The sequence below is a fragment of the Malaclemys terrapin genome, chromosome 4 (genome assembly GCF_027887155.1).
Source record: "Malaclemys terrapin pileata isolate rMalTer1 chromosome 4, rMalTer1.hap1, whole genome shotgun sequence".
NCBI lineage: Eukaryota > Metazoa > Chordata > Testudines > Emydidae > Malaclemys > Malaclemys terrapin.
The window spans coordinates 131,858,349-131,880,611 of NC_071508.1; the positions used below are offsets into that span (position 1 = coordinate 131,858,349).

At 46.0% G+C, this 22,263-nt stretch overlaps 1 protein-coding gene across 2 annotated transcripts; it reads right to left on the reverse strand.

Moving 5' to 3' along the window:
• Positions 1-17,768: 17,768 nt before the first annotated feature.
• On the reverse strand, positions 17,769-21,459 carry ANKRD9 (ankyrin repeat domain 9). Of its 2 annotated transcripts, none has more exons than XM_054028396.1 (2): positions 20,917-21,459; positions 17,769-18,972 (listed from the first exon to the last, which is right to left on the reverse strand). In XM_054028396.1, exon 2 carries the CDS (start codon positions 18,901-18,903, stop codon positions 18,016-18,018), a length of 888 nt encoding a protein of 295 aa, XP_053884371.1. In that variant the 5' UTR covers positions 18,904-18,972; positions 20,917-21,459; the 3' UTR covers positions 17,769-18,015. The 2 variants fall into 2 exon arrangements, with proteins under 2 accessions (XP_053884371.1, XP_053884373.1); XM_054028398.1 differs by having other exon boundaries at positions 17,769-18,983.
• Positions 21,460-22,263: the final 804 nt, after the last annotated feature.

Sequence of the window (22,263 nt, forward strand, 5' to 3'; positions counted from 1 at the left end):
GAAGAGCATCCTTAGGAATCATGCCATGGATTTCAACATCTCCCATAAGGAAGTTCATTTTGGGTGAAATTCATCCCAGTGCAGAGGGCCTCCTGATCAGCATGTTGTGTCCCTTGTCTGCTTCGGCTGATCTACAAAGGAAGTGAGTCTACTACAACTCCCAGTTCTAGAGCCCGGCTCTTTAACTCGAGCTGTACAGGCCCATGCTTTTGGCGCTAGACAGCCCTCGTTCAATCCCTGGTGTCAGTCAAGGTAGCAGCTGCCAGCTCTGAACAATTTAAATCCCAAGTAATCTTTCAGAATAGAGCTGTAGTGGTGCATAGGCCCAGGGCTGGCCCTCTGCATGCTGGTGAATTTCACCCATAATGTACAATTGCTCAATTAAATGGTCAAATGTGCTGGGGAGCAGTGCAAGTCCTATTCTGTCTAGGCAGCAAGGCAGGGATTTGCAAAGGATCTTAAAGGAGTGAAGCTCCCAAATCCCATTGACTTTCAGTGGAAGTTGGGTGAGGACCCTAGCCTTATAGTGTTTTCATCCCTGTAGTATCTGGGTGTCTTTACCGTGATATCTGAGCCTGCACCCAGACTCTTCTGCTCATTGTGACTCTTGCTTCCTACTGCCTCGAAGGGCTCTTTTCTCTTTATTGGTTTCCATTAAAGGCACCTACTCATCAGAATAAATAATTCTAGAGAACAGCACTACATAGCAGTACATACATATACATTGTGTTCCTGGCCTTTAAAGGAGATACGCACCTGGCACCTTCTATGAACATGAGTTTATTTTTATCTATTAGCATTGGTATAACTGACCGTTCAGATACTATGTTTAGTTCTTTTTCAAGTAATGAATTCTCTAGGCAAAGCTTCTTTTGGTCTTGGATTACATCTTAATGTTACTGATCGCTGACATTTCCTTGGGTTATATTCTTAGCATGGCGATTGCAACAAACAAGTGGAAATTGTGGGATTATCGCACTTTTAAGGGTCAAATCCTGCTCTCATGTTCTTCCATGGTAAAACTTGGATTCCTGTAGGTCCTGGGGTTGTCTTTAAGTGCATTTGTAAGTCTAAGACTTTGCCTCATGCCGTCTGGGCTCTGAGATGTGATGTTATCCCTGTCCAGCTTGTACTCCAATGTCTCTCTCGTGGTCCAAGTAAGCAAGGGATGTGCTCTGTGATCCATTTTAGAGGCAGCTTGATCAGTGGTTGGTGGCAGGATGAGTGTACCTGGCATTACTCAATAAGTGATGATCAAGAGCTACTTATGGGGGCTGACATGTTCCGCTTTCTTGGCTGGAAGGATGGAGGTAGCAAAGCAGGGCCTCAGGTGTGGGGCTGGTAAAGCAGCAAGGCCCTATTTGCATTAGTAAAGTGACCCAGTGCTGGGAGTGGTTGTTAGCAATGGGTGCCCCATGGTCCTTTCTCGAGTGATGTTGAAAACAGTTGAGCTGCTAGTGCAGGTGGGACAAAACCATTTCAGCACCTTACAGAAAGCATGAGGGGGATACCATGTTCCCCCAGGTCTCAGCCACACTTCCTATAACCACACTGGAAATGGATTCCTGGCCATTCTGGCAGCAAAACTATTTTTATCACCCCTTCAGGGAGCAGCACTGAGCCCTGGTGGACCAAGGTTTCTACAAAGCTCCCGGAAGGGTGCAGAGAGCTGTCCTGGCCACAGCAACAGCTAGCCTGAGTTCACAGCACTTTTAAGTGAGGTCTTGGGCATTGTTGATGACAACCGTTGTCAGCCTCTGGTAATTCCCTTGGTGTCTGTGAGGCCTGCTCTGAGTGTTTATATGTGCCAGGGGTAGTGAGGGCTCGGCACAATAGGATATAGAAGCCAGCAAGCAGCTATAAAGGTAAGTGTGGGCTTCTAACAAATGTCTAATATTGGCTTAACTAGAGTCCCATTGAAGTCAATGGGAGATTTACCATTCAGCAAAACTTCTGTTGGAGCAAAATAAACGATCCAATTCTTAATGTTCGTATATCATCTTGTCTTAGATGGCCTTTTAGCTTCTCTTTCTGTGTGACCTGGTGGAGACTGCACCTAAGCTATTCAATACAGCGTGGGGCACCTCAATCCTTAAAAGAAATTTGAGCAGACTGTCCTAAATGATTAAGGGGCTGCAGAGAATGACTCATGAACAAATGTTTAAAGAACCTAATATGTATGGCTTGAGTAAACCATAGCTGATGGGGTGAGTGTAGAGGAATACATTTGTTTGTACATCCCTAAAGGGGATTAACTAGGAGAAATGGGATGAAATGGAGTAAAGAAAAGGCCAAGCTCACTAGCAGGAAATATTTCCTCACAATAAGGTTTATTAGACTCTGCAATTGTCTTTCATGGGAAATGATAGAAGTTCCATTGCTTGAGACATTTGACTGCACAGAGCACTGGAAAATATACAGCAAGGAGCAATCCTGTACTGACATGAAGGGACAAGATGATCTAAAAAGGCCTTTCAATGTTTTCTTTATACGATTTGCCGCTTTAATTATACAAGTTGATTCCTTTCCCCATCCAAATTGTCTTTTCTTGTTGCCTGTAAAATTATAGACTCATAGACTCATAAACTTTAAGGTCAGACGGGACCATTATGATCATCTAGACTGACCTCCCGCATGGTGCGGGCCACAAAACCTGACCCACCCACTCCTGGAAGAATTCTCTCCCTTGACTTAGCTGTTGAACTCCCAAATCATTATTTAAAGACTTCTAGTCGCTCAGAATCCTCCAGCAAGCGACCCCTGCCCCATGCTGTGGAGGAAGGCGAAAAACCTCCAGGGCCTCTGCCAATCTACCCTGGAGGAAAATTCCTTCCCGACCCCAAATATGGCGATCAGCTGATCCCCGAGCATTGCGGGCAAGATTCTCTAGCCAGACCTTCTGAAAAAGTTCTCTGTGGTAACTTTTAATATCCCATCATTGACCATTGTTATTGACCTATTGACTAAAATCACTGTATCCCATCAAACCATCCCCTCCATAAACTTATCAAGCTTGATCTTAAAGCCAGAGAGGTCTTTCGCCCCCACTGTTTCCCTCGGAAGGCTGTTAAACAGAATCATAGAAATGTGGGGCTGGAAAGGACCTCAAGTGTCATCTAGTCCTTCTTCCAGTGCTGAGGCAGGACCAAGTATACCTAGCCCATCCCTGACAGGTGTTTGGCTAATCTGTTCTAAAAACCTTTAAATGATGGTCCAAAACTTCTCTTGGCAACCTATTCTAGCGCTTAACTATCCTTAGAGTTAGAAAGTTTTTCGTAATGTAATACCAACATCCCTGGAACCTCTTGATCTTAATGAATGAGTCTCTACTGTCTGAGCTAAAAGATATGCTTCTCTAGCTGGCATAGCCACCACTAGAGGGGGACAGAGTGCCACACTGAGCAGGCGTGGCTTATATACTGCCCCTGGGAGGGGCAGTGTGTCCTGAACTTCAGAGACTTTCCAGTTGAATTCCTCATATGGACCACCACTTGTAACACCCATGCCCCTAACATCCCCTCTGTTAGTCAGCATGGATAGAGGACAGGTCCTAGAGTTGTGTGAAGAGGATAAAGTAGATCCACAATAGACTGTGGTCGTGGGAAGCTTTAGCAAGAGTATCTCCAGAGCAAATATTGTACAGGCCTTGGGAAAGGTCACCTTCCTTGGCAAAACCTATTGAGAGGAAGAACAGAGATGGGATGCCTTCTGTTCTGGGTCCATGAGGTTTGATGTGCAGATGGCACCCAGAGAAATAATTGGGGATGAAATGGACTGTACAAACTGTAGTCACTATGCCCATTATGCCTCCTATACCCTCAGATGAGACATCTGATTTTCAAAGAGAAATTCAACATTTGCTCCAGAGAATGGGAAAGAAGGAAAACAATTTGAGGGCAGTGTATAGTCCTCCTGCCCCATCTTCTCCCACTGACAGAAGATTCATTCCTGAAGGCCTTTACCCAGGCCATGGGACAAGTGGCAGGCCTGGAAACTGGAACTAGCAGCCATCAGAGACTAAGAACCTTTTCAGGGCTAAAACCTACCCCCTGCACAGAAGGAAGAATTTGAAGCCTGGTTGTTCAGATGGAACAGGACTGGACCTGCTCCAAAAGGGAAAAACAAAAGAGCCTAGTGGAAAGTCCACAAAGACCTGCTGCTGAATCTATCTGGTCACTCTGGGTCAGTCAGGCCGGCTCTAGTATTTTTGCCACCCCAACCCCCCCCCCCCCCTCCAAAAAAAAAAAAGAAAGCTGCGATCGGCAGCAGCTCTACCGCTGCTTCTTTCTACAGCGGCAATTCGGTGGCAGGTCCTTCGCTCGGAGAGGGAGTGACAGCCCTGCCGCCGAATTGCCGCCTAACGGACGGACGTGCCACCCCCCTCTTCATTAGCCACCCCAGGTACCTGCTTGCTACGCTGGTGCCTGGAGCCGGCCCTGGGGTCAGTAACCCAGAGGCAATTATGGCTGAATACCTCTCAGCTTTGAAAGGCATGGTTAGAAGCACTGAAAGTGGAGAGGATGGTATATTAAAATTGCTGCCCACCCATCAGGAGCCAGGAGAGAAACAATCGCGGGATCTGGCATGGATGGAATGACTCCAACAGAGAGTCCACTATGAGAAGAGAGTTGCAAGGAGTGATTTGGATCACCTCAGACTGGAGCAAGTGTTGAAGGGTGTTAGACATGCTTTATTCATGCTGCTCCAGTTGCATATAGAGGACAGAGAGGGGAATCCCCTGTCTTTCGCTACGCTGACGAGAGAGATCAGGGAGAGGGAAACTCAGGACTCTAGAGAGAAGCTTTTCCGAGGGACTGAAACTAGTGTGTACTTTGGAAGCCACTCAGTGTAACACCTCTCCTGAAAGTAACCCTATGATGAAACAGATAGCTGAGTTGCAAGAGAAAGTAGCAGTACTGACCGTGAAAGAGCACTCAGGAGTGTCTCCCCCAACAAATGACAAGAGGTGGAGTATCTCGACTCCCAGACAAATGCGAGATGGACAGCTATACCAGAGAGACGGGGGTCAAGAAAATGATAGGGCCTGGCGGAACCCCTGCCTCTTGGAGCCCACATTTCTGTTATTAGTGTGAAGAAGATAGAGGCACTGCCTATGAGGATGTTCCAATCCTGTAAGCTCTGGGAGAGCTGAGGAACAATTTGTGGCCCTCTGTCAATAAGATAGTGGGAAACGTTGGAGGGGCCAGGTAAGGGAGCACCCTGGGTCCCGTAACCATAAAGATGTGAAGGCTGAGTCTTTGCCTCCAATTGTGTCTGGCTTGCCTGTAGAAGTGGCTGGACCAAAGTCTGAGGTTGGAGTGGCTATTGAGGGAAGAGAGTGTACAGTGGTCCTAGATAGTGGCACTCAGGTCACTATAATCTTTGAACCCTTTTCATGGCAACATCTGCCCCATCTGCCCCTGCAACCTCTAACTGGGTTGGCTGTATGGGGGTTAGGAGATGAACAGTACCCATAACTGAGATGTGCTAGTGAAATTAAAATCCCAAAGGATGTGGTTGGAATTAAGAAAGAGAGACACTTGCTTTGGTCCATCCACTTGGTATCCAAACCAGGTGCCTTGAATTGTAGGAACAAATGCAGCCATGTTTGGAGATTTGGCTCAGCTATGCAAAACCTTTGCTGGACCTAAATGCGCGCACAGCCTGAATATCCATGCACTATGTTCAGAAGCATATCAAGCTAAAGAAGGAGAGTGAGACCAGTGTGGACTTGAGGATTGGTGGGAACAATCAAACTAAGATATAGGCCTCCAGTTACTATTTCTGCTAGCACAACCCATGTAGTGGATGAAATTGCTCAAGTGGATCAGAAGGCCACCAATTAGTTAATCCTGGTTGAAGCCCCAGATATAGATACACTGCTGGGTGGATTGATGGTGAAGAAGGTATAGCCAAAACCTCTTCTCGTACAAAAGTGTCAATAAAGCTGCTGGTGGCTAATGAAACTGAGCAGCCAATCACTATCCCTCAGGGAACTGTTAGTACAGATATACTTGGCTGCAACTGTGGCCCATACTGCTCCCAGCAGGAAGTTTACACCCATAGAAGTTGAACTTTGGGAACTCCCCAATTCTTCTAGTGCGGAAAGAGAGATAGAAATGAAAACTAGTGCAATGAGCCCAAGTGTTCTCTGCTTGCGAGTGGGATGTGGGTTGTGGCAAGGGATTTGAACACCACATTTGGCTGAATGATAGGCCTTTCCATGAAAGATCAAGGAGGCTAGAAGATGTCGAAGATGTTTGGAAACATATCCAGGAGTTGAAGACCACAGGAATCGAGCTCTGGAAGTTCTTACGCCTCCCCAATTGTTGTGGCCAGAAAAAAAGAATGGAGATGTATGCAAGTGCATATATTATCATACTTTGAACAGGTGTACAATCCCTGACCAATACCACCCCAAAAGTGGATGAAGCCTTAGATTGCCTAACAAAAAGCTGTTGGTTTTTCTGTTTTGGATCTGAGAAGCGGATACCCATGGGACCAGTTGATATGACGAAGGCAGCCTTCATCTGTCCGCTCGGATTCTACAAATTTCTGAGACTGCCCCAGGGAATATCTGGGGCCCCGGTCACATTCCAGAGATTAATGGAGCAGACCGTTGCATGAATCTTCTGGCCGTTCTGGTGTATCCGGATGACTTAATAGTGTTTGGTCGCACTTTGGAAGAGCATGAAGAACACTTGTTGAAAGTGTTGGATAGCCCACACTCCCCTCAGGCAGAGCTGGCCTCTTCTCATCCCATTGACTTCACCTGGAGTTGTAAGTGCTCAGCACTTCTGATCATCCCCCAGACTCCTGATGGAGACTTCAGGTAAAGTTTAAATGTAGGAGTGACAGTGATTAATTCATGGTTTTCAGCTGCACAATGAAAGTTGTGACCCTCTAGCAGAAGAGACCTGAAAGTAGCAGGAAAGTTATACACTAAAAAAGGTTAACACACAAATTTAATTAAAAAATCAAGCTGTGTTAATAGGTTTTAAGAGTCTAAAAGGAGGGAGGATTAATTTAGGTCTCTGTTAATTCTAGAGTATGACAATGTGGCAGAATTATAATCAGAAAATGCTCAGGTTTACATCCGGTAGCAATTTTGGTCAACATCTAGGCACTTGTCTAGTGCATGCTTCCCTGCCACTAAAAGGAGACACACACACACACACACACACACACACTACCCAATTGAAGCAACAGGCAGTGAGATAAGTACAACGCCATTACTCATATTGGAATGTGACTAGTATACTTGAAATCATGTAACAATACCAGCACATAGGACTTGAAGTCAGAACTTTTGGCCTCCCAGCACAGATTTCTGCCAGCTAAGCTGAAGACCATTAGGTGGTAGTGGGCTGTTATCCTCGAGCAGACTGGCTAGTAGAGAGGGGTGTGGCTGGCACATGCTTTGCTAATGCGTTACATCAGTGCCCATGATCTAGTGAAAAGTGCTGTGCTATCTTTAATGACCATGAGTGGTCATGGCTCCTCAAGGTCAACATCTCATTATACAAATGGCACCTTCAGCAGCATGCTGCCCCATCAGAAAGGCTGCCTGCCACTGGGTCATCAGTATTGGTATCTGGGATTTTCCTTGGAAGTCTGGCATCCAAATATCAACTCAGCCCTAGCCTGCTTAGCTAACGGCCGCAGCAATCGGAATGAAGTATTGTTGCAGGCATGGAGGCTACGCAAGATTTTGTTGGGAGCTGGGCAACTGCTTCTAAAGCATTAAACCCAAAGTGGAAGGCAGGCAAGGGTTCTTTTGACTCCAGAACAAAGGACGTCTGAGTACACTCACAGCTCGGAATTCAAGATTTCTTATGACTTCTGTGCTGTTCCTGTCCTTCACGCACCCTGCAAACGTTGAAAAGATGAGCCAATGCGATATCCAGAGTAACAGGCAGGACACGTCGTATCACAAAGCCGACACCCCGTTCTGCTCGGCAGCCTCCATTGAAGAAAGGTGCAGCACTCGAATAACTGGAGTGTTGCTGCTCAGGGTTTAAGATAGGCAGAGCTGCATGGCAGCTTGTGCATCCTCTTCCCTGCTTGGTGCCAGCTAGCAGTGTTACTCCCTCACTTTCAAGGGCAATAAATCAATTCATGCTCCCACTTTAACCAGGAAAATTAAAAAAAGCTTTCCCCTTAATTCCTTATGTTGTTTTTCACCCGGGCAAGTGGAAAGATAATGGGAGCTATGCAAAGTTGTGATGTCTGAGCACAGGATTAGGTAAATACCCTTTTAATGCAGAAGTGTAACTCTGACTTTGTTTTCATGCTGTGTGGCTGCAGGACCATGTTTTTAAAAGTAGGGCAGTCGGTGAACTGTGCAAAATATACCTACTAGGCACCACATATGTATAAGCAAACAAGTTGTTTGCACATAGAGTGGGCGGGGTGTTGCAAGACCACGTGACTGTGTGCTCAGCCAGCTGGCCTGCACGTGCAAATCAGGTGATTGCCTGTGCAATTGGGACAGCTGCCCTCTTGGCCAAGCGCAGTGGGACATTGAGCCAGGGACCTTAAGAGCTAAACACATGAGCTATTACAGCTTGAGCTAAAGAGCCAAACTCTGTAGCTGAGGGCTGTAACAACTCCTATCCTCTGTGGATTGGGCACAGAGAGGGGGACACACTACCGGTTTCATACATTCAGTTGCAGGGTTTTGTGGAGACAAGAAGGCCTGCACTTTGCATAACTCACTTGTGCACAGAGCGCTCACAATGTGGCCAAGGTATTCAAAGAGCATTTTACCGAACATACACAGGAAGGGGGTGGAAATATGTTATGCAGTTGGATTATAATTTTTAAAAATCTGTTTTAAATATTAAAATGATTGAACCAATGAATGAATAAGCCAATGAATCACTCCCCCCCTCCCCCCCCCCAGCTCTCACAAACCCTGTAACGACATCAGGCTCCGTCTCAGAAAATGATTTTCTGCCAGATAATTCTGACGCTAATAAAGTCCTAGAGCTGCCTGGCTGTGATCTTTAGTTACAGAGAGGATGAGGAGTTGTCAAAGCTGAGCTGGGATGTTGGAATCTGATGGTGGAGATGATCATGAAGCCATCTGATCCTTCTATCTCCCGAGTATACAAAGAGTACAGTTGATATCAATATAAACCCTCCTAACTTTACCCAGTATAGTATTTTTGGTGGTTCTTTATTTGATTACTCCATTTACAGAATGGCCTAGACCATGTGAAGACTGGTCAATGTACAGCCCACTTCATCGAATGCATAGAGTGGAACATATAATAAGGAGATATATATATACACATACAGAGAACATGAAAAGGTGGGAGTTGTCCTACCAACTGTAAGTAGGTTTTCATGTTCTCTGTATGTGTATATATATCTCCTTACTATATGTTCCACTTTATGCATCCGATGAAGTGGGCTGTAGCCCATGAAAGCTTATGCTCAAATAAATTTGTTAGTCTCTAAGATGCCACAAGTACTCCAGTTCTTTTTGCAGATATAGACTAACACGGTTGCTACTCTGAAACATTTTAGCCAGGAAGTTGAGCGATGCAAAACAAATTTTGTTTGTGCCTCAGTTTCTCAGGATGTTCAATGGAGATGATAATACAGAGATGCTGTGATAATCAGTATGTACAGCCCTTTCGAAATCTAAAGCATTGTTTAAATGCTAAGTACATGGCACGTGTGCCACCTTTGTCAAAATGGAGGCACTGGCTACAACTGGAATGCTGGGTATGTGTGCTATCCTTGATGCTTTTGAAAGCATTTTACAAAGATGCAGTAACTCATCCTTTTGCTGTTCCTCTCTGAAAGGAGTTGCTAGGTATGTACCCACGCTATTCCTGCTCAATCCCCTGTTGCCTAAGACCCTGGTTTTGTGATTGACTAGGTGCATCTGCTTTCCCTGGCCTCTGCAACAGACTTGCAAAATCTCGCATTGCTTCTCTGGTCCTGTGGAGACTTGATATAAGTGTCGTCATTTGCTTTATACAACTGGCACGAATTGACATTTTTGTTGGCAGTCTCTGCAGAAAGGCCAAGGACTGAATAGGCCGTGGAGACTGAATACCTATACATTCTGATCGCTGCAAAAGTCTTCTCCAATATGGGGCTGAGGCAAGTCATTGGGAGGAAAACTCGTGCTGCCGTTGTCTGCGATGTAACTATTCTGTAAATAAACAGAGGACTTCTTTCCCAGGGCTGGCAATCCAGCATCTTTTACAAGCACGAGACTCAGTTAAAAGAACAAAATCCAACCCTATTAGAGCATGTTATCAGACTATATAACAACAGTATAGTTTGCCCAAAGTCTCCATTTATCAGATTAGGTATTACAGACACATCAACAGGCTGCAACAACCTCTCAGTGACCTTAGAGGAAAAACAGCAGGTCCACAGGAACAGACCTGACTTCAGTCCCATAACAACACATTGATTGGAGCCTTTATGTTTACCCAAATTAACCACCCAACAGCCAGCGCCATACACAAGGACTCTGAGGCAACTTTGACCTTTAACCTTTTGCAGGTTTATTACAACATGCTATATAGGACCTCTCAGACCTTAGGAACTTTCTAGTGGACTGTGGTGGGGTCGATTTCTGATACATGTGGTGGAATTGTATGAAAATTAAATTTCTTTTGGGAGCAAGTCAAACTAAAGTAGTGACTGACACAACTGTAGTTGTAATTGCAACACCCAGAGTGTGCCAGACGCTCTACACAAATACTGGAAGACACAGTCCCTGCCCCTAAGTACTTACAGTCTAATAAATCCTAAATATTTTCCTTTTTTCTGGCCTATATGTGGTAATATCTCATGCACTTGTATTTGGCTCAACCTAGGACCCAATCCAATTCCAACTGAAATCAATGGGAGTCTAGTGATGCTAGTGGGAGCTGAATCAGGACTGTAGTTATCCATGTTTCTAATGAAGCCTGCTAGAGAACACTGGATTATTCTGATAGGATTTGGAAGATTCTCACAAGTAGGGATTCCTTTTCCATTTATATTCAGGAGCCAGATCCGACTCCCAGTAAAGTCACCAGAAGAACTCCAATTGACTTCTGTGGGAATTGGGCCTGGCCGTAGACCCTCTTTGAACAGCATCTAAGTGAACAGGTAAACTTTTTAATCTGGCTTAATTTGACCCTTTTGGGATCGTTATGGAAGCTGTGAATGTTCTGATCACTATTCTGTCTTTATGACAATGAATGCTCACCTCATGAGTTGCATGTCCTAGTTAATGATGGTGGATTACTGAGTCCATTCTGTCACTGAGAGGCTTTTTAATTTCCCTCTTTTTTCTTTAACTTCTTATAGTGAGTCCCATCCTTTATGCTTTATTATTGCCATTTTTCATGTAACATTGGATCGTAATTTCCACCCAACTGTTTACATTCTAAAAATATAATCACAGAGCAAAGGGCTGATTTTTGACAGGTCTTAGTCATTGGATACACAGGAATATGGACATGACCCATATGGGTATTTGGTTGAGCAATGAGGAGTTGTGACGGTATCTGATTAAAATATGACCATGCAAATCATTGTTGCTACCACTGTTATATATTTGCAACAGATCTTGTACAAGGTACGTCAAGTAAGGCGTCTATGGAAAAGTTGTGATTTGCTGAATATGATTATGCTATTTGTATGCACGTATCATTGTTGTATTTGAAGTTATAAGAATTGGCTCTATACCTGTATTTCAAATATATTTGCTCCTGAGGTAACGTCCACAAGGTATTTAGCCTGCACATCTTGAAGGAACTATTTGAGTTAAGTGGCCCATCAAGGAACACTTAACTCACAATGGACCACGGAAGATGCCCATCCAGGCCTGATGGACTTTTATATGAACAACTAGAGTGTGAGTAATGGCTTCTGCTATGACTAAGCGAAATCATGCATGGGCATGTGACTTGCCTATGTGACTTCAAACACCATCTTGTCACCTGTAATTTTCCACAGTGATAACAATGGGTTTCTCTTCACCTGAGAGAAGTTATAAAAGGTCTTAGAAACATCTCAATTTTGCCTCTTTCTTGTTCAAACCTCTGGACTATGAACTGTTGGGAACATTCTAACCAAGGGACTGAGGACCTTCCAATGATTTGGAAGCAACCAGAGACTTACGAAGCCAGCAGTTTATTCCATCACTGCTACAAGCCTGATCCAAGAACTGTGCATTTATTGTATGTATTTGATTCTTTTAACCAATTTTAACTCTCACCTTTCTTTCTTTTTATAAATAGATTGGCAACAGCATGATTTTTGGGTAAGATCTGAGTTATATATTGACCTGGGTGTGTGGCTGGCCCTTTGGGATCAGAAAAATCTCTTATTGGATGAAACTGGTTTTAAAGAACCACTCATCTTTAAGTCTAGTGTTTTTGGTGGTGATACAAGGACTGGAATACCTAAGGAAACTGCTTTTCTGACTTCTTGTTAGCCAGTGTGGTGAAACAGAAGTTTACTTTTGTTGCTGGTTTATCTTATGGGAGAATAACCACCAGTTTTGGGGTGTATCTGCCCTATTTCTAAGCAGTTTGTCCTGAATTTGGTATTCTCAGTTGTGACCCACAGAGGCACCGTTACAGTGGTGTAGTCAGCAGGATCCACAGAATCAAGTCAGTTAAGCTTTGGATCAGAACCCCACACTATTCAAAATTTGAATTTTGATATTGAGAGTTTTAAATGTTAAAGATCAATGACCAGTAGCCAGAAGGCCTCAGCAGAAGCCATCAAATTGCAAGCCCTGAGAGAGAGCCTGTGTCTTGAACATGAACAAAGACAGGCAGAACTTTGACTGCAAGAGGAGCCAGCCTTGGCTCAGCTGGAAAAAGAAGCTGAAGAGAGAGCCAAGCAAGCTGAAGAGAGAGCCAAGCAGCTTAGAGGAGGCAAATGGAAATGCTGCAAGCTAAGACAGAAGTGGATAAACTTAAGCTCCAAATCAAAAAAGCAATGGAAGAACAGCAGAATCTGTATCATCTTGGAAGTCCAGTTTATAACAATGTTGGTATGTTGTATGACTCTAAGAAGTCGTCTGTGTTTAACCAATTTTGCTATGATGAGGGAAAAGGTGTCTTTAACCTGGGGAAGGTGGAAAATAGCTGTTTGTGCTAAAAAGCTGTTTGTGAATGAAGTTTCTGAATATCTGTCTAATATCTCAGAAGTGAATCTGGAATTAGATCAAGCATAGAGAGAACTCATTGATCAGGACAATGTTTCTCTAGAGCAGATTACAGTTGCATTAAAGTCATGTTAAAGTCATAATTGAGGACGAAAAGGGTAGATTTTTTGTGAGTGATGGATTGTTGGCAAGTGAAGCTTGTGATAGTAAACCTGAAGAAGGTAGAAGTGATTTGCTTAAAGTAGCTCAGTATAATGTGGAGAATGGCAGTTTATCTGTTGGGAGTGGCAACTTGCCTGGTAAGGAAGCTGTGCCATTTTCCAAGTATATGTCTGAAATCAGCCATCGGTGCTGGGACAGAGGAAAGGATATCTCCAATTTTTGCCTGTTAAAAATAGCAGTGTCTGCTGCAAAAGGGCGTGTCTCAAGTTTTTTGTCCGTGGAGCAGACAGAAAGTGCTTCTCAGCTTATGCTACTTGAGAATTTGTCAGTTGCCCAAGTTGGTTCTGGATTTAACTAAAACCCAGGAAGGAAATGTTCCTAAGTTTGTGTCTGCTAGGGATAATCCTCATGACAGTGTTTTGCAAGCAGTTTGCTGTAACTGAAGGGTGTGGAAATGATTTGATTTAAGGTAGTTTCAGTTCCTAACTGCCAGAGTCTTTCAGACGCGTATGGATCCACTGACCCAGCTTTCTCAAAACTACGATACCCACACAAGGAAATAAAGAAACAAATCAACAGAGCCAGACGTGTACCCAGAAGCCTCCTGCTACAAGACAGACCCAAAAAGAAACCAACAGAACTCCACTGGCCATCACCTACAGTCCTCAGCTTAAACCTCTCCAACGCATCATCAGTGATCTACAACCCATCCTGGACAATGATCCCTCACTTTCACAGACCTTGGGAGGCAGGCCAGTCCTCGCCCACAGACAACCCGCCAACCTTAAGCATATTCTCACCAGCAACCACGCACTGCACCATAACAACTCTAACTCAGGAACCAACCCATGCAACAAACCTCGATGCTAACTCTGCCCACATATCTACACCAGCAACACCATCACAGGACCTAACCAGATCAGCTACAACATCACCGGCTCATTCACCTGCATGTCCACCAATGTTATATATGCCATCATGTGCCAGCAATGCCCCTCTGCTATGTACCTTGGCCAAACTGGACAGTCACTACGCAAGAGGATAAATGGACACAAGTCAGATATCAGGAATGGCAATATACAAAAACCTGTAGGAGAACACTTCAACCTCCCTGGCCACACAACAGCAGATGTAAAGGTAGCCATCTTACAGCAAAAAAAACTTCAGGACCAGACTCCAAAGAGAAACTGCTGAGCTCTAGTTCATTTGCAAATTTGACACCATCAGATCAGGATTAAACAAAGACTGTGAATGGCTAGCCAACTACAGAAGCAGTTTCTCCTCCCTTGGTGTTCACACCTCAACTGCTAGCAGAGCACCTCCCCCTCCCTGATTGAACTAACCTCATTATCTCCATACTGATTTATACCTGCCTCTGGAGATTTCCATTACTTGCATCTGAAGAAGTGAGGTTCTTACCCACGAAAGCTTATGCTCCCAATACTTCTGTTAGTCTTAAAGGTGCCACAGGACCCTCTGTTGCTTTTTACAGATTCAGACTAACACGGCTACCCCTCTGATACTTGACCCAGCTATGAGGTTTCATATGGAATGAAAATTGTCAGGGAATTTGAACAGCTCTATGATGACCAAGTGCCTGTGCTTGACCAGTGTTTTGGGGCGGCAATGTTGTTGGGACATGAATGTTTCCATGTTGACTCTTTAAGTAAACAGTTTGTGTCTCAGGTTCAGAGGGAAGATTGTGTAGCTCAATCTACAGAGCAGGACAGTTGTACAGTTGATCTCTCGAGAATACAGGGAATGGCAGGCAAACTCATTTCTAGACACTTTGGATATGTCTTGTAGTCTCTTAGTGGACTTGACATCTGATTCCCTGTGGAAGCAGAGGGAGGTAATGGAAGGATAAAAGAACCTTAAGTCTAACATGCTAGTGAAAATGGGTGGTATCTCTTTAAGACAGAATCCAGCCTTGAAATTGGTAATGGTTAAGAATCTGAAAACTAGTAAACAAGCTAGTGTCTGTGTTGATGCAAAATACCTAACTGGGGGTGAGGGGAGGAAAGAAAGACTTGCCCATAGTTCTTAGCTGAAAGGACACACTTAACCAGCCAATGAATTCTGTTAAGCAAGAGAGCACAGGATTTGACCCTACAGGACAGGGAGGAAAGGAAAAACTTAAAACCTGCAAATGGAAGCCACAGGTTAACCCTAAAGTGCCAAAACTCCAAGAGTATTGAGCCAAAGGCATGGCATAACAAAAATGCTTGTAAATGTACACTTGTAAAAGATTTGATGTTAATATTAATCCTAATGTTAACTTTTGTGACTAATGTGTGGCTGATACCAAAAACTGTAAAAATGTACAATGTGCATGATCTTTTGGAAAAACTCTTGAACATGTTGGGAGTGATACATAAGAACTCGCTATGTGCTAGAAGCCTTTATGTTAAAAGGCCTTGTAATACTGATGTTTCACAGTTAGAGCCTCTAACCAGCCTTGAAACTGTACACAGGGGAAAAGACGTTACACACCTAATATGCTGTATGAGAAGGGAAACTGAGGCATACCGCCATATTGCTTTCATGGCTAAATGTCAAAGTACCGACACTATGGATAACATATCTACATTGACTTGATGTTAATTGGGTTCCAAACATTTGCCAGAGCTTCATGGCATGATCACACAAGACATGCAGGAATTATGCTGCAAGAACAGATCCAATCCACTATTGGTCTGACTCCTTGTTAGCCAGTGTGGTGAAACAGAAGTTTACTTTTGTTTCTGGTTTGGTATATCTTCTGGGAGATTAACCACCAGTTTTGGGGTGTGTCTGCCCTATTTCTCAGCAGTTTGTCCTGAATTTGGTATTCTCAGTTGTTACCCACTAAGGCATGGTTACAAGAGTCTGGGAAATGATCTTGATACAATATATTCATGTTAATCTTTCCTTTTGTTTTCACTAGAGAAGGAGCAATAGGAGTGTGTAATGTTCTGCATAATACACCCTCTCTTCTTGCTGATGGAGGTGAGTAAAAGTTTCATGCTAGCATTGCAGTGAGTAATTGCTTTGGAAAGTGGCAACTGCACCTCGAGAGGGCTGGGGGAGCAGGAAAAGCAGGTGTGAGAGGAAAGAATAAAATAGCCTAGTTTTTAAATATATTAATACAATAACCCTGCAGAATGAAGCTGTTGTTTGCATGTACAGCTCTGCTGACAGCACAAACCACTCAAATTTTGCTGTGTCTCATCAGTAAACACCTTTGGGTGGAATAGAAAACGTGCTAAAAAAAAATCAGTTCTTTACTTCCGAGTATCCTTTCAAAACCCTATATTTCCCTAGCCCAGGGTGTTAAGAAGGCTAGTTTTTTGTGTGTTTATGGAGTGGAGAGCAAAACTGATTGCTTTATCTTCTAGTTTATTTATGCAATAAATACAGCAGTATTATTCCAGGAGCACTTATACAGCAGTGCTTCTGGAATAATGGGAAAGATATAGTCGTATGAAGAATCCAGCAATATAGGTATTTATACTGCTGTGAGAGAGGCATTCTTGGCTTTGAGCAGTTCAGTGAATTCTACTACAAGGCTGCATTTTGTTATCCCTGAGGTAATGGGAGCAGGGGGATCAAAGACTGCATAGCTCTCCCAGTGCAGAGATGTCTGGAGAATCTTTGGGAATATTCCATGTATCTCTGGTCATCCACTGAGGGTCAAGATATTCAGGTGGAGGTCCAGTGCATCCAAGCTACTTCCTAAATACCCACAGGAACTAAGGATGCCATAGGCTTTTTAACAACCTATGCCAACATATGTTTGGGGTGGCGATGGAAAATGACAACAAAGAAGAATCCACATGACAGAATGCAGACATCAGTTTGCACAAAAAAATCCCTGTGGGTTTGCAGGAGGACAATAGTAAGGAGAATGGCTCGCTCCAGCTCTGCTCCTTCTTTTCCTAGCCACTCCCCTAAGATGATAGCGCCTCAAACATACAGTGTTCACGTGAAGGTGCTTCTGCAGGATTGAGAAGGATGAAACCATCATATATTACCCCCTTCCTCCCTCTAACCGAATCTTGGCCAACGAGAGCATGTTTTCTGCTCCTTCCATTCCCTCCACAGCAAAAAGAGAGATGACAACTAGGCCCTTCTGATTTCACTGAAGGGCAAAGGGAACACAGAACATTATGGAAAAACTATCTGGTTTTCACACACATGGCCATTTTTGTTAATATGTATATCCTTGCCCTCCTTATTTAGTTTAGATTCTTTTAAAAATATCTTGGTTTTTGTACAAGATCAAGAATTTTTCACCCGTGCCTTTCTCTCTCTGTGTCTGATGTTTCCCTGACCACTCCTACCAGGATACTTGTAAAAATAAATTGTTTTATTCCAGAATTGTGCCATGTTTAAGCGGAAGGTAGGCCAGAACCAAAGGGCTTCTCTCTACCACTCTCACATGGATATGTCACTTCAGAACTTTAAATTACTAGATTTCCATTTTCCGTCATATCTGCCACTGGTTTATTTACAAATATACACACCCATGTATCTTAAGTTATCATCTAACACTTTTATAAAAAGTGGTGTGAAAATTACTCACCACAATGATCTTTAAATAAAAAGGTATGTAAAGTGCCAGATACAATCCTTTTAAAAACATGTTCTAATTAAAACAAGAGCATTGCCCCACATCTGCATTAACAGCTCTTTATACCAAAACCACACAAGCTGGAGGCTCCTGGGCACATCCCCTAGCTCTTCAGTTTCAAGCCTAAAGGCTTCAGAAACTGTGGCAAAGGCAGATTTTCCAGTGCCTCTGGGAATTGTTCAGGTGAAATGCTCCTGATTAAGACACGCATAGCCGTGATGAACAGAGATGTAGGAGTTAAACCTGCCAGCCACTGGAATCTGTCCTCTCCCAAAAGGTCCTGCCAGGGCTGGTGATTGTCCAGCAGTTGCTGTTTCATTGAAAATTGGAGTTCCTGAGGCATGAAGAGGAAAAGGGAGTCCAGCAAGAGGAGCTTGGTGCGCATGTTAACTGCTGGGGTCTGAGAAATCTGCTGGAGCAAGATGTCCAAAGGGGTATTCCCAGCGCAGTCACGTAAGCAGGGGGATGCCCCATGACCCAGCAATAGAAGCAAACATTCGGGTCTCAACAGTTCACAGGCCACATGCAAGGCAGTTTTGCTGCCTTCTACACGACTGCACCCCCTGCGGTCCAAGTAGTTGGCTCTCTCTCTCTCTGGAAAGCCTCTAATGGCTTTCAGTATTCTGAAGAGGATGTGGGTGCGGTTGTAGCGAACTGCCATGGCCAGGTGAGGAGCTGATGACTGGCAGCAGCTGAAGTTTTGGCTGGGTATGGCCAGGGCGCTCTGAAGAAACTTATTCAGTAGGTACTGAGCGTAAGGTTGGTGGTTGTGCACCAGGGCATAGAGAAGAGCCTCAGAGGGAGAATAGGTGCTCACCTTTCCGCCTTCCTCCCAGTGAAAGGCCTCCATTGTTCTTATGTCCTCCAGAAGCCACACAGGCAGCAGGTCCCTCACTGCCTGGTAAAAGGCGAAGGAGGATTTCTTACATTGCTTTTGGGACTGGGAATTGTGGCTGCTGTAGCTGTTCAGCCATTTGACGTTCCAGGGCATCGCTGAGCTTGGGTTTCAGGAGGGGCTTGTTCCCACTTTGTTGTCAAAATGCCTCATTAGGTCCAAGACCTATGGAAACACTCCCCCCAAAAAAAACCAAAAATGTGATTTAATGATTGGTAGTCAGTCAGTCACTCCCCTCCCCAGAGAGCCTGAGGGCAGCACAGTAACCCACACCTCTCCCCACCAAAACCCTGTTCTTTTTTTTCCCTTTTCCAACTCTGGTTGTGCTTTTAATCACAGTTAATTTCTAACTTTTATGTTGAGGGCAGGGCTGATTCAGATTTATCAGTTCAGCAAACTGAACTACCAATCTGGTCCAAACTGAAATGTTCTTTCCCAAGGCCACAGAGGTCTCCTCACAGTCACTGTCCTGTTTAAACTGCCTTGAGGCAATCTTCAAGCTGGTAGGGGATGTGTCTAATGATTCACTTTAGCATCCAAGAGACTAAGACAGTGCCTTTCCTTGTAAACAAGGCTTATGTTTTGCCACCCTGAGAAAGATACTAAGTGGAAAAGAACTGTGCTGGGGTTGCTCTAGCGTTGTACATTTTTGACTCAGGAGGGCACATATTTTCAATAATATACAAAATGGTAGAGATAAACTAACCCTCCTCGCCTTTGTCTGAATTATAGACAAACAAAGCAAGGGCAAGATAGGAAATCTAGAGCTGGAATCACAAGCAAACAAATCCACTGTAACAAGAAATGCAATATGCTGATAAATCTGACTGAGAAATTCCAGCCCATCACAGGCTGATATAAATTATAATTTTATAAAGTCTCAGTTTCCCTAACTCAACACCTGTAACCCAGCTCCCTCTTCCCTGTCCCCAAATCTCCCCACACTAACGCCTCCCTGTTCCCTGTCCCCAAATCTCCCCACACTAACCCCCTGTAACCCAGCTCCCTGGTCCCTGTCCCCAAATCTCATCCCACTCACCTCTGTAACCCAGCTCCCTGTTCCACATCCCCAAATCATCCCCCGTAACCCAGCTCCCTGTTCCCCATCCCCAAATCATCCCCTGTAACCCAGCTCCCTGTTCCACATCCCCAAATCATCCCCCGTAACCCAGCTCCCTGTTCCCCATCCCCAAATCATCCCCTGTAACCCAGCTCCCTGTTCCCCATCCCCAAATCTCCATTACCCCCATAATCCAGCACCCTGTTCCCCATCCTCCAATCTCCCCTCACTCACCCCTGTAATCCAGCTCCCTGTGTCCATCCCCAAATCTCCATCACCCTGGTAACCCAGCTCCCTGTTCCCCGTCCCCAAATCATCCCCCATAACCCGGCTCCCTGTGCCCTATCCGCAAATCTCCCCCCACTCATCCCCGAAACCCAGCTCCCTGTTCCCCATCCCCAAATCTCCCCCACTCACCCCTGTAACCCGGCTCCCTGTGCCACACCCCCAAATCTCCCCCACTCACCCCGGTAACCCAGCTCCCTGTTCCCCATCCCCAAATCTCCCCCACTCACCCCTGTAACCCAGCTCCCTGTGCCGCATCCCCAAATCTCCCCCAGTCACCCCGGTAACCCAGCTCCCTGTGCCGCATCCCCAAATCTCCCCCCCCCCTTACCTCTGTAACCCAGCTCCCTGTTCCACATCCCCAACTCACCCCCCATAACCCGGCTCCCTGTGTCCTGTCCGCAAATCTCACCCCCCCTCACCCGGCTCCCTGTGTCCCATCCCCATATCTCCCCCCGCTCATCCAGATCCAGCTCCGATCCCCTCCCCTAGCTGCCTTTCCCTGTCCCGCAGTCTCCTCTCTCCGCTCCTGTCCCTCTCCCGGCCTCCCAGCCGAGCCCCTTCTCCTGCCCCGTCCCTCCAGCTCCCTCCCCGAGTTTCCATCTTCTCCTTTCAGCCTCCCCGGACTCGCCTCAGCTCCCTCCTCCCCGGCACCCCCCGGCCGAGCCCGGCGCTCTCCGCAGGGGATACCGGTAGCGGGGCATGGCGCGCAGGGGCGAGCCCAGGCAGCCGCAGGCGGAGGAGAGCCGTGGCTCGGCGCTCACCTCTGGCTGTTTGCAGGGCAGCGGCGCCCTCCCGCGGGCGGGGAGGCTTCTCTCTGCACCCGCTCTGCCGCCGGGCCGGGCCGCTGCCGAGCCCCGGCTTCCAGGCGCTGCTGGGGCTTCAATGAATGAGCTGGGGCGGCGCTTCGCCGGAGCCCTCTGCAACGGCGGCCGCTCCCGGGGCCAGGTCCCCTTGGGGCTCGCGCTCCCTCCCGCTTGGCTCTGGCCGCGCCGGGTCCGCGCCGCGTCTGCCTGGCTCTAAGGCGGGAGGGACGGCGGGCGGCAGCTGCAGCGGCCAAACCTCCGCTACCGCCTCTGGGCTCTTTTATCCCCCCCGCGCCAGCCGGCTGAAGGTCAGTCAGGACCGGGGAACTGTCCAGCTCCCTCTGATTGGTGGCAACCGGGTCCCCCAGCTGCCTATTGGCTGCTCCAGGAGGATGGGGCCCTGCTCCATTGTTTGCGTCAGGGCAGGCAAAGTTCCAAGAAACTTGTCGGGCGGCTTTTTGTACGGCGAGGGGTGGGGGAGCGGGAGGGCTCGTGCCAGGGCCGGGCCGGGTGTCTGTCTCGTCCAGAGAGAGCGCAGCTGAGCTGGGCCAGCAAAATCTCTCCCCCACTCTCTCCCCTCCTTAACGCTTCCTTGCGAGGTTTGGGACTGGCGAGCGCAAGGGGGCAGGGCAGGGCTGCGTCTCTTTGCAGGGGTGTCTCCCCCTCTTCTCGCTCTGACAAAGTCCAGGTTTGCCCTTTAAAGCACTCACGTGGTGAGTTAGGGGGAGGAAAGCGCCTATTAATCCATCCCCCTGCAGGGGCACGAAAGGGTCCCCGAAAGGGGACGGAGGAAATAGCTGATGCTGCCCTTGAGCTAATTATGTCCTTTAAACTCTCTGTGTGTGTGTGTGCCTGCAGGCGCACGAGCTTGGAGTTAAACTTTTTAATCTTGTCATTGCCTAGGGTGACCAGACTTCCCGATATTAGGGACTTTGTCTTGTATAGACAACTATACCCCCTCCCCGAAAAAAAAGTGTCCTGATTTTTCACACTTGCTATCTGGTCACCCTGTTCTTGCCCAGTCAGTGCCATTTGGTTGTGAGTATAAGACTTAGAGTAATTTGTTAGTTACAAATTGAAGAAGTGTGGTCTGATGAATACACCCTGGGACTGGGACTGGGAGACCCTAGACTAGTTGCTTAGCCCAAGGGTATGTCCACACTGCAATAAAACATCAGCGGCTGACACATATCAGCTGACTGGGGCTCGAAATCTTTGGGGTGCAGGGCTATAAAATCACACTGGCCATTTGTGACTTTAGTGGGAGCCCAGGCGGAACCCCACCCCACAAGGGGGGGAGGGTCA

What these genes read in the sequence shown, in the direction of transcription:
- ANKRD9 (XM_054028396.1), bottom strand. Translation starts at nt 18,903, where the DNA reads ATGCCCTGGAACGTCAAATGGCTGAACAGCTACAGCAGCCACAATTCC.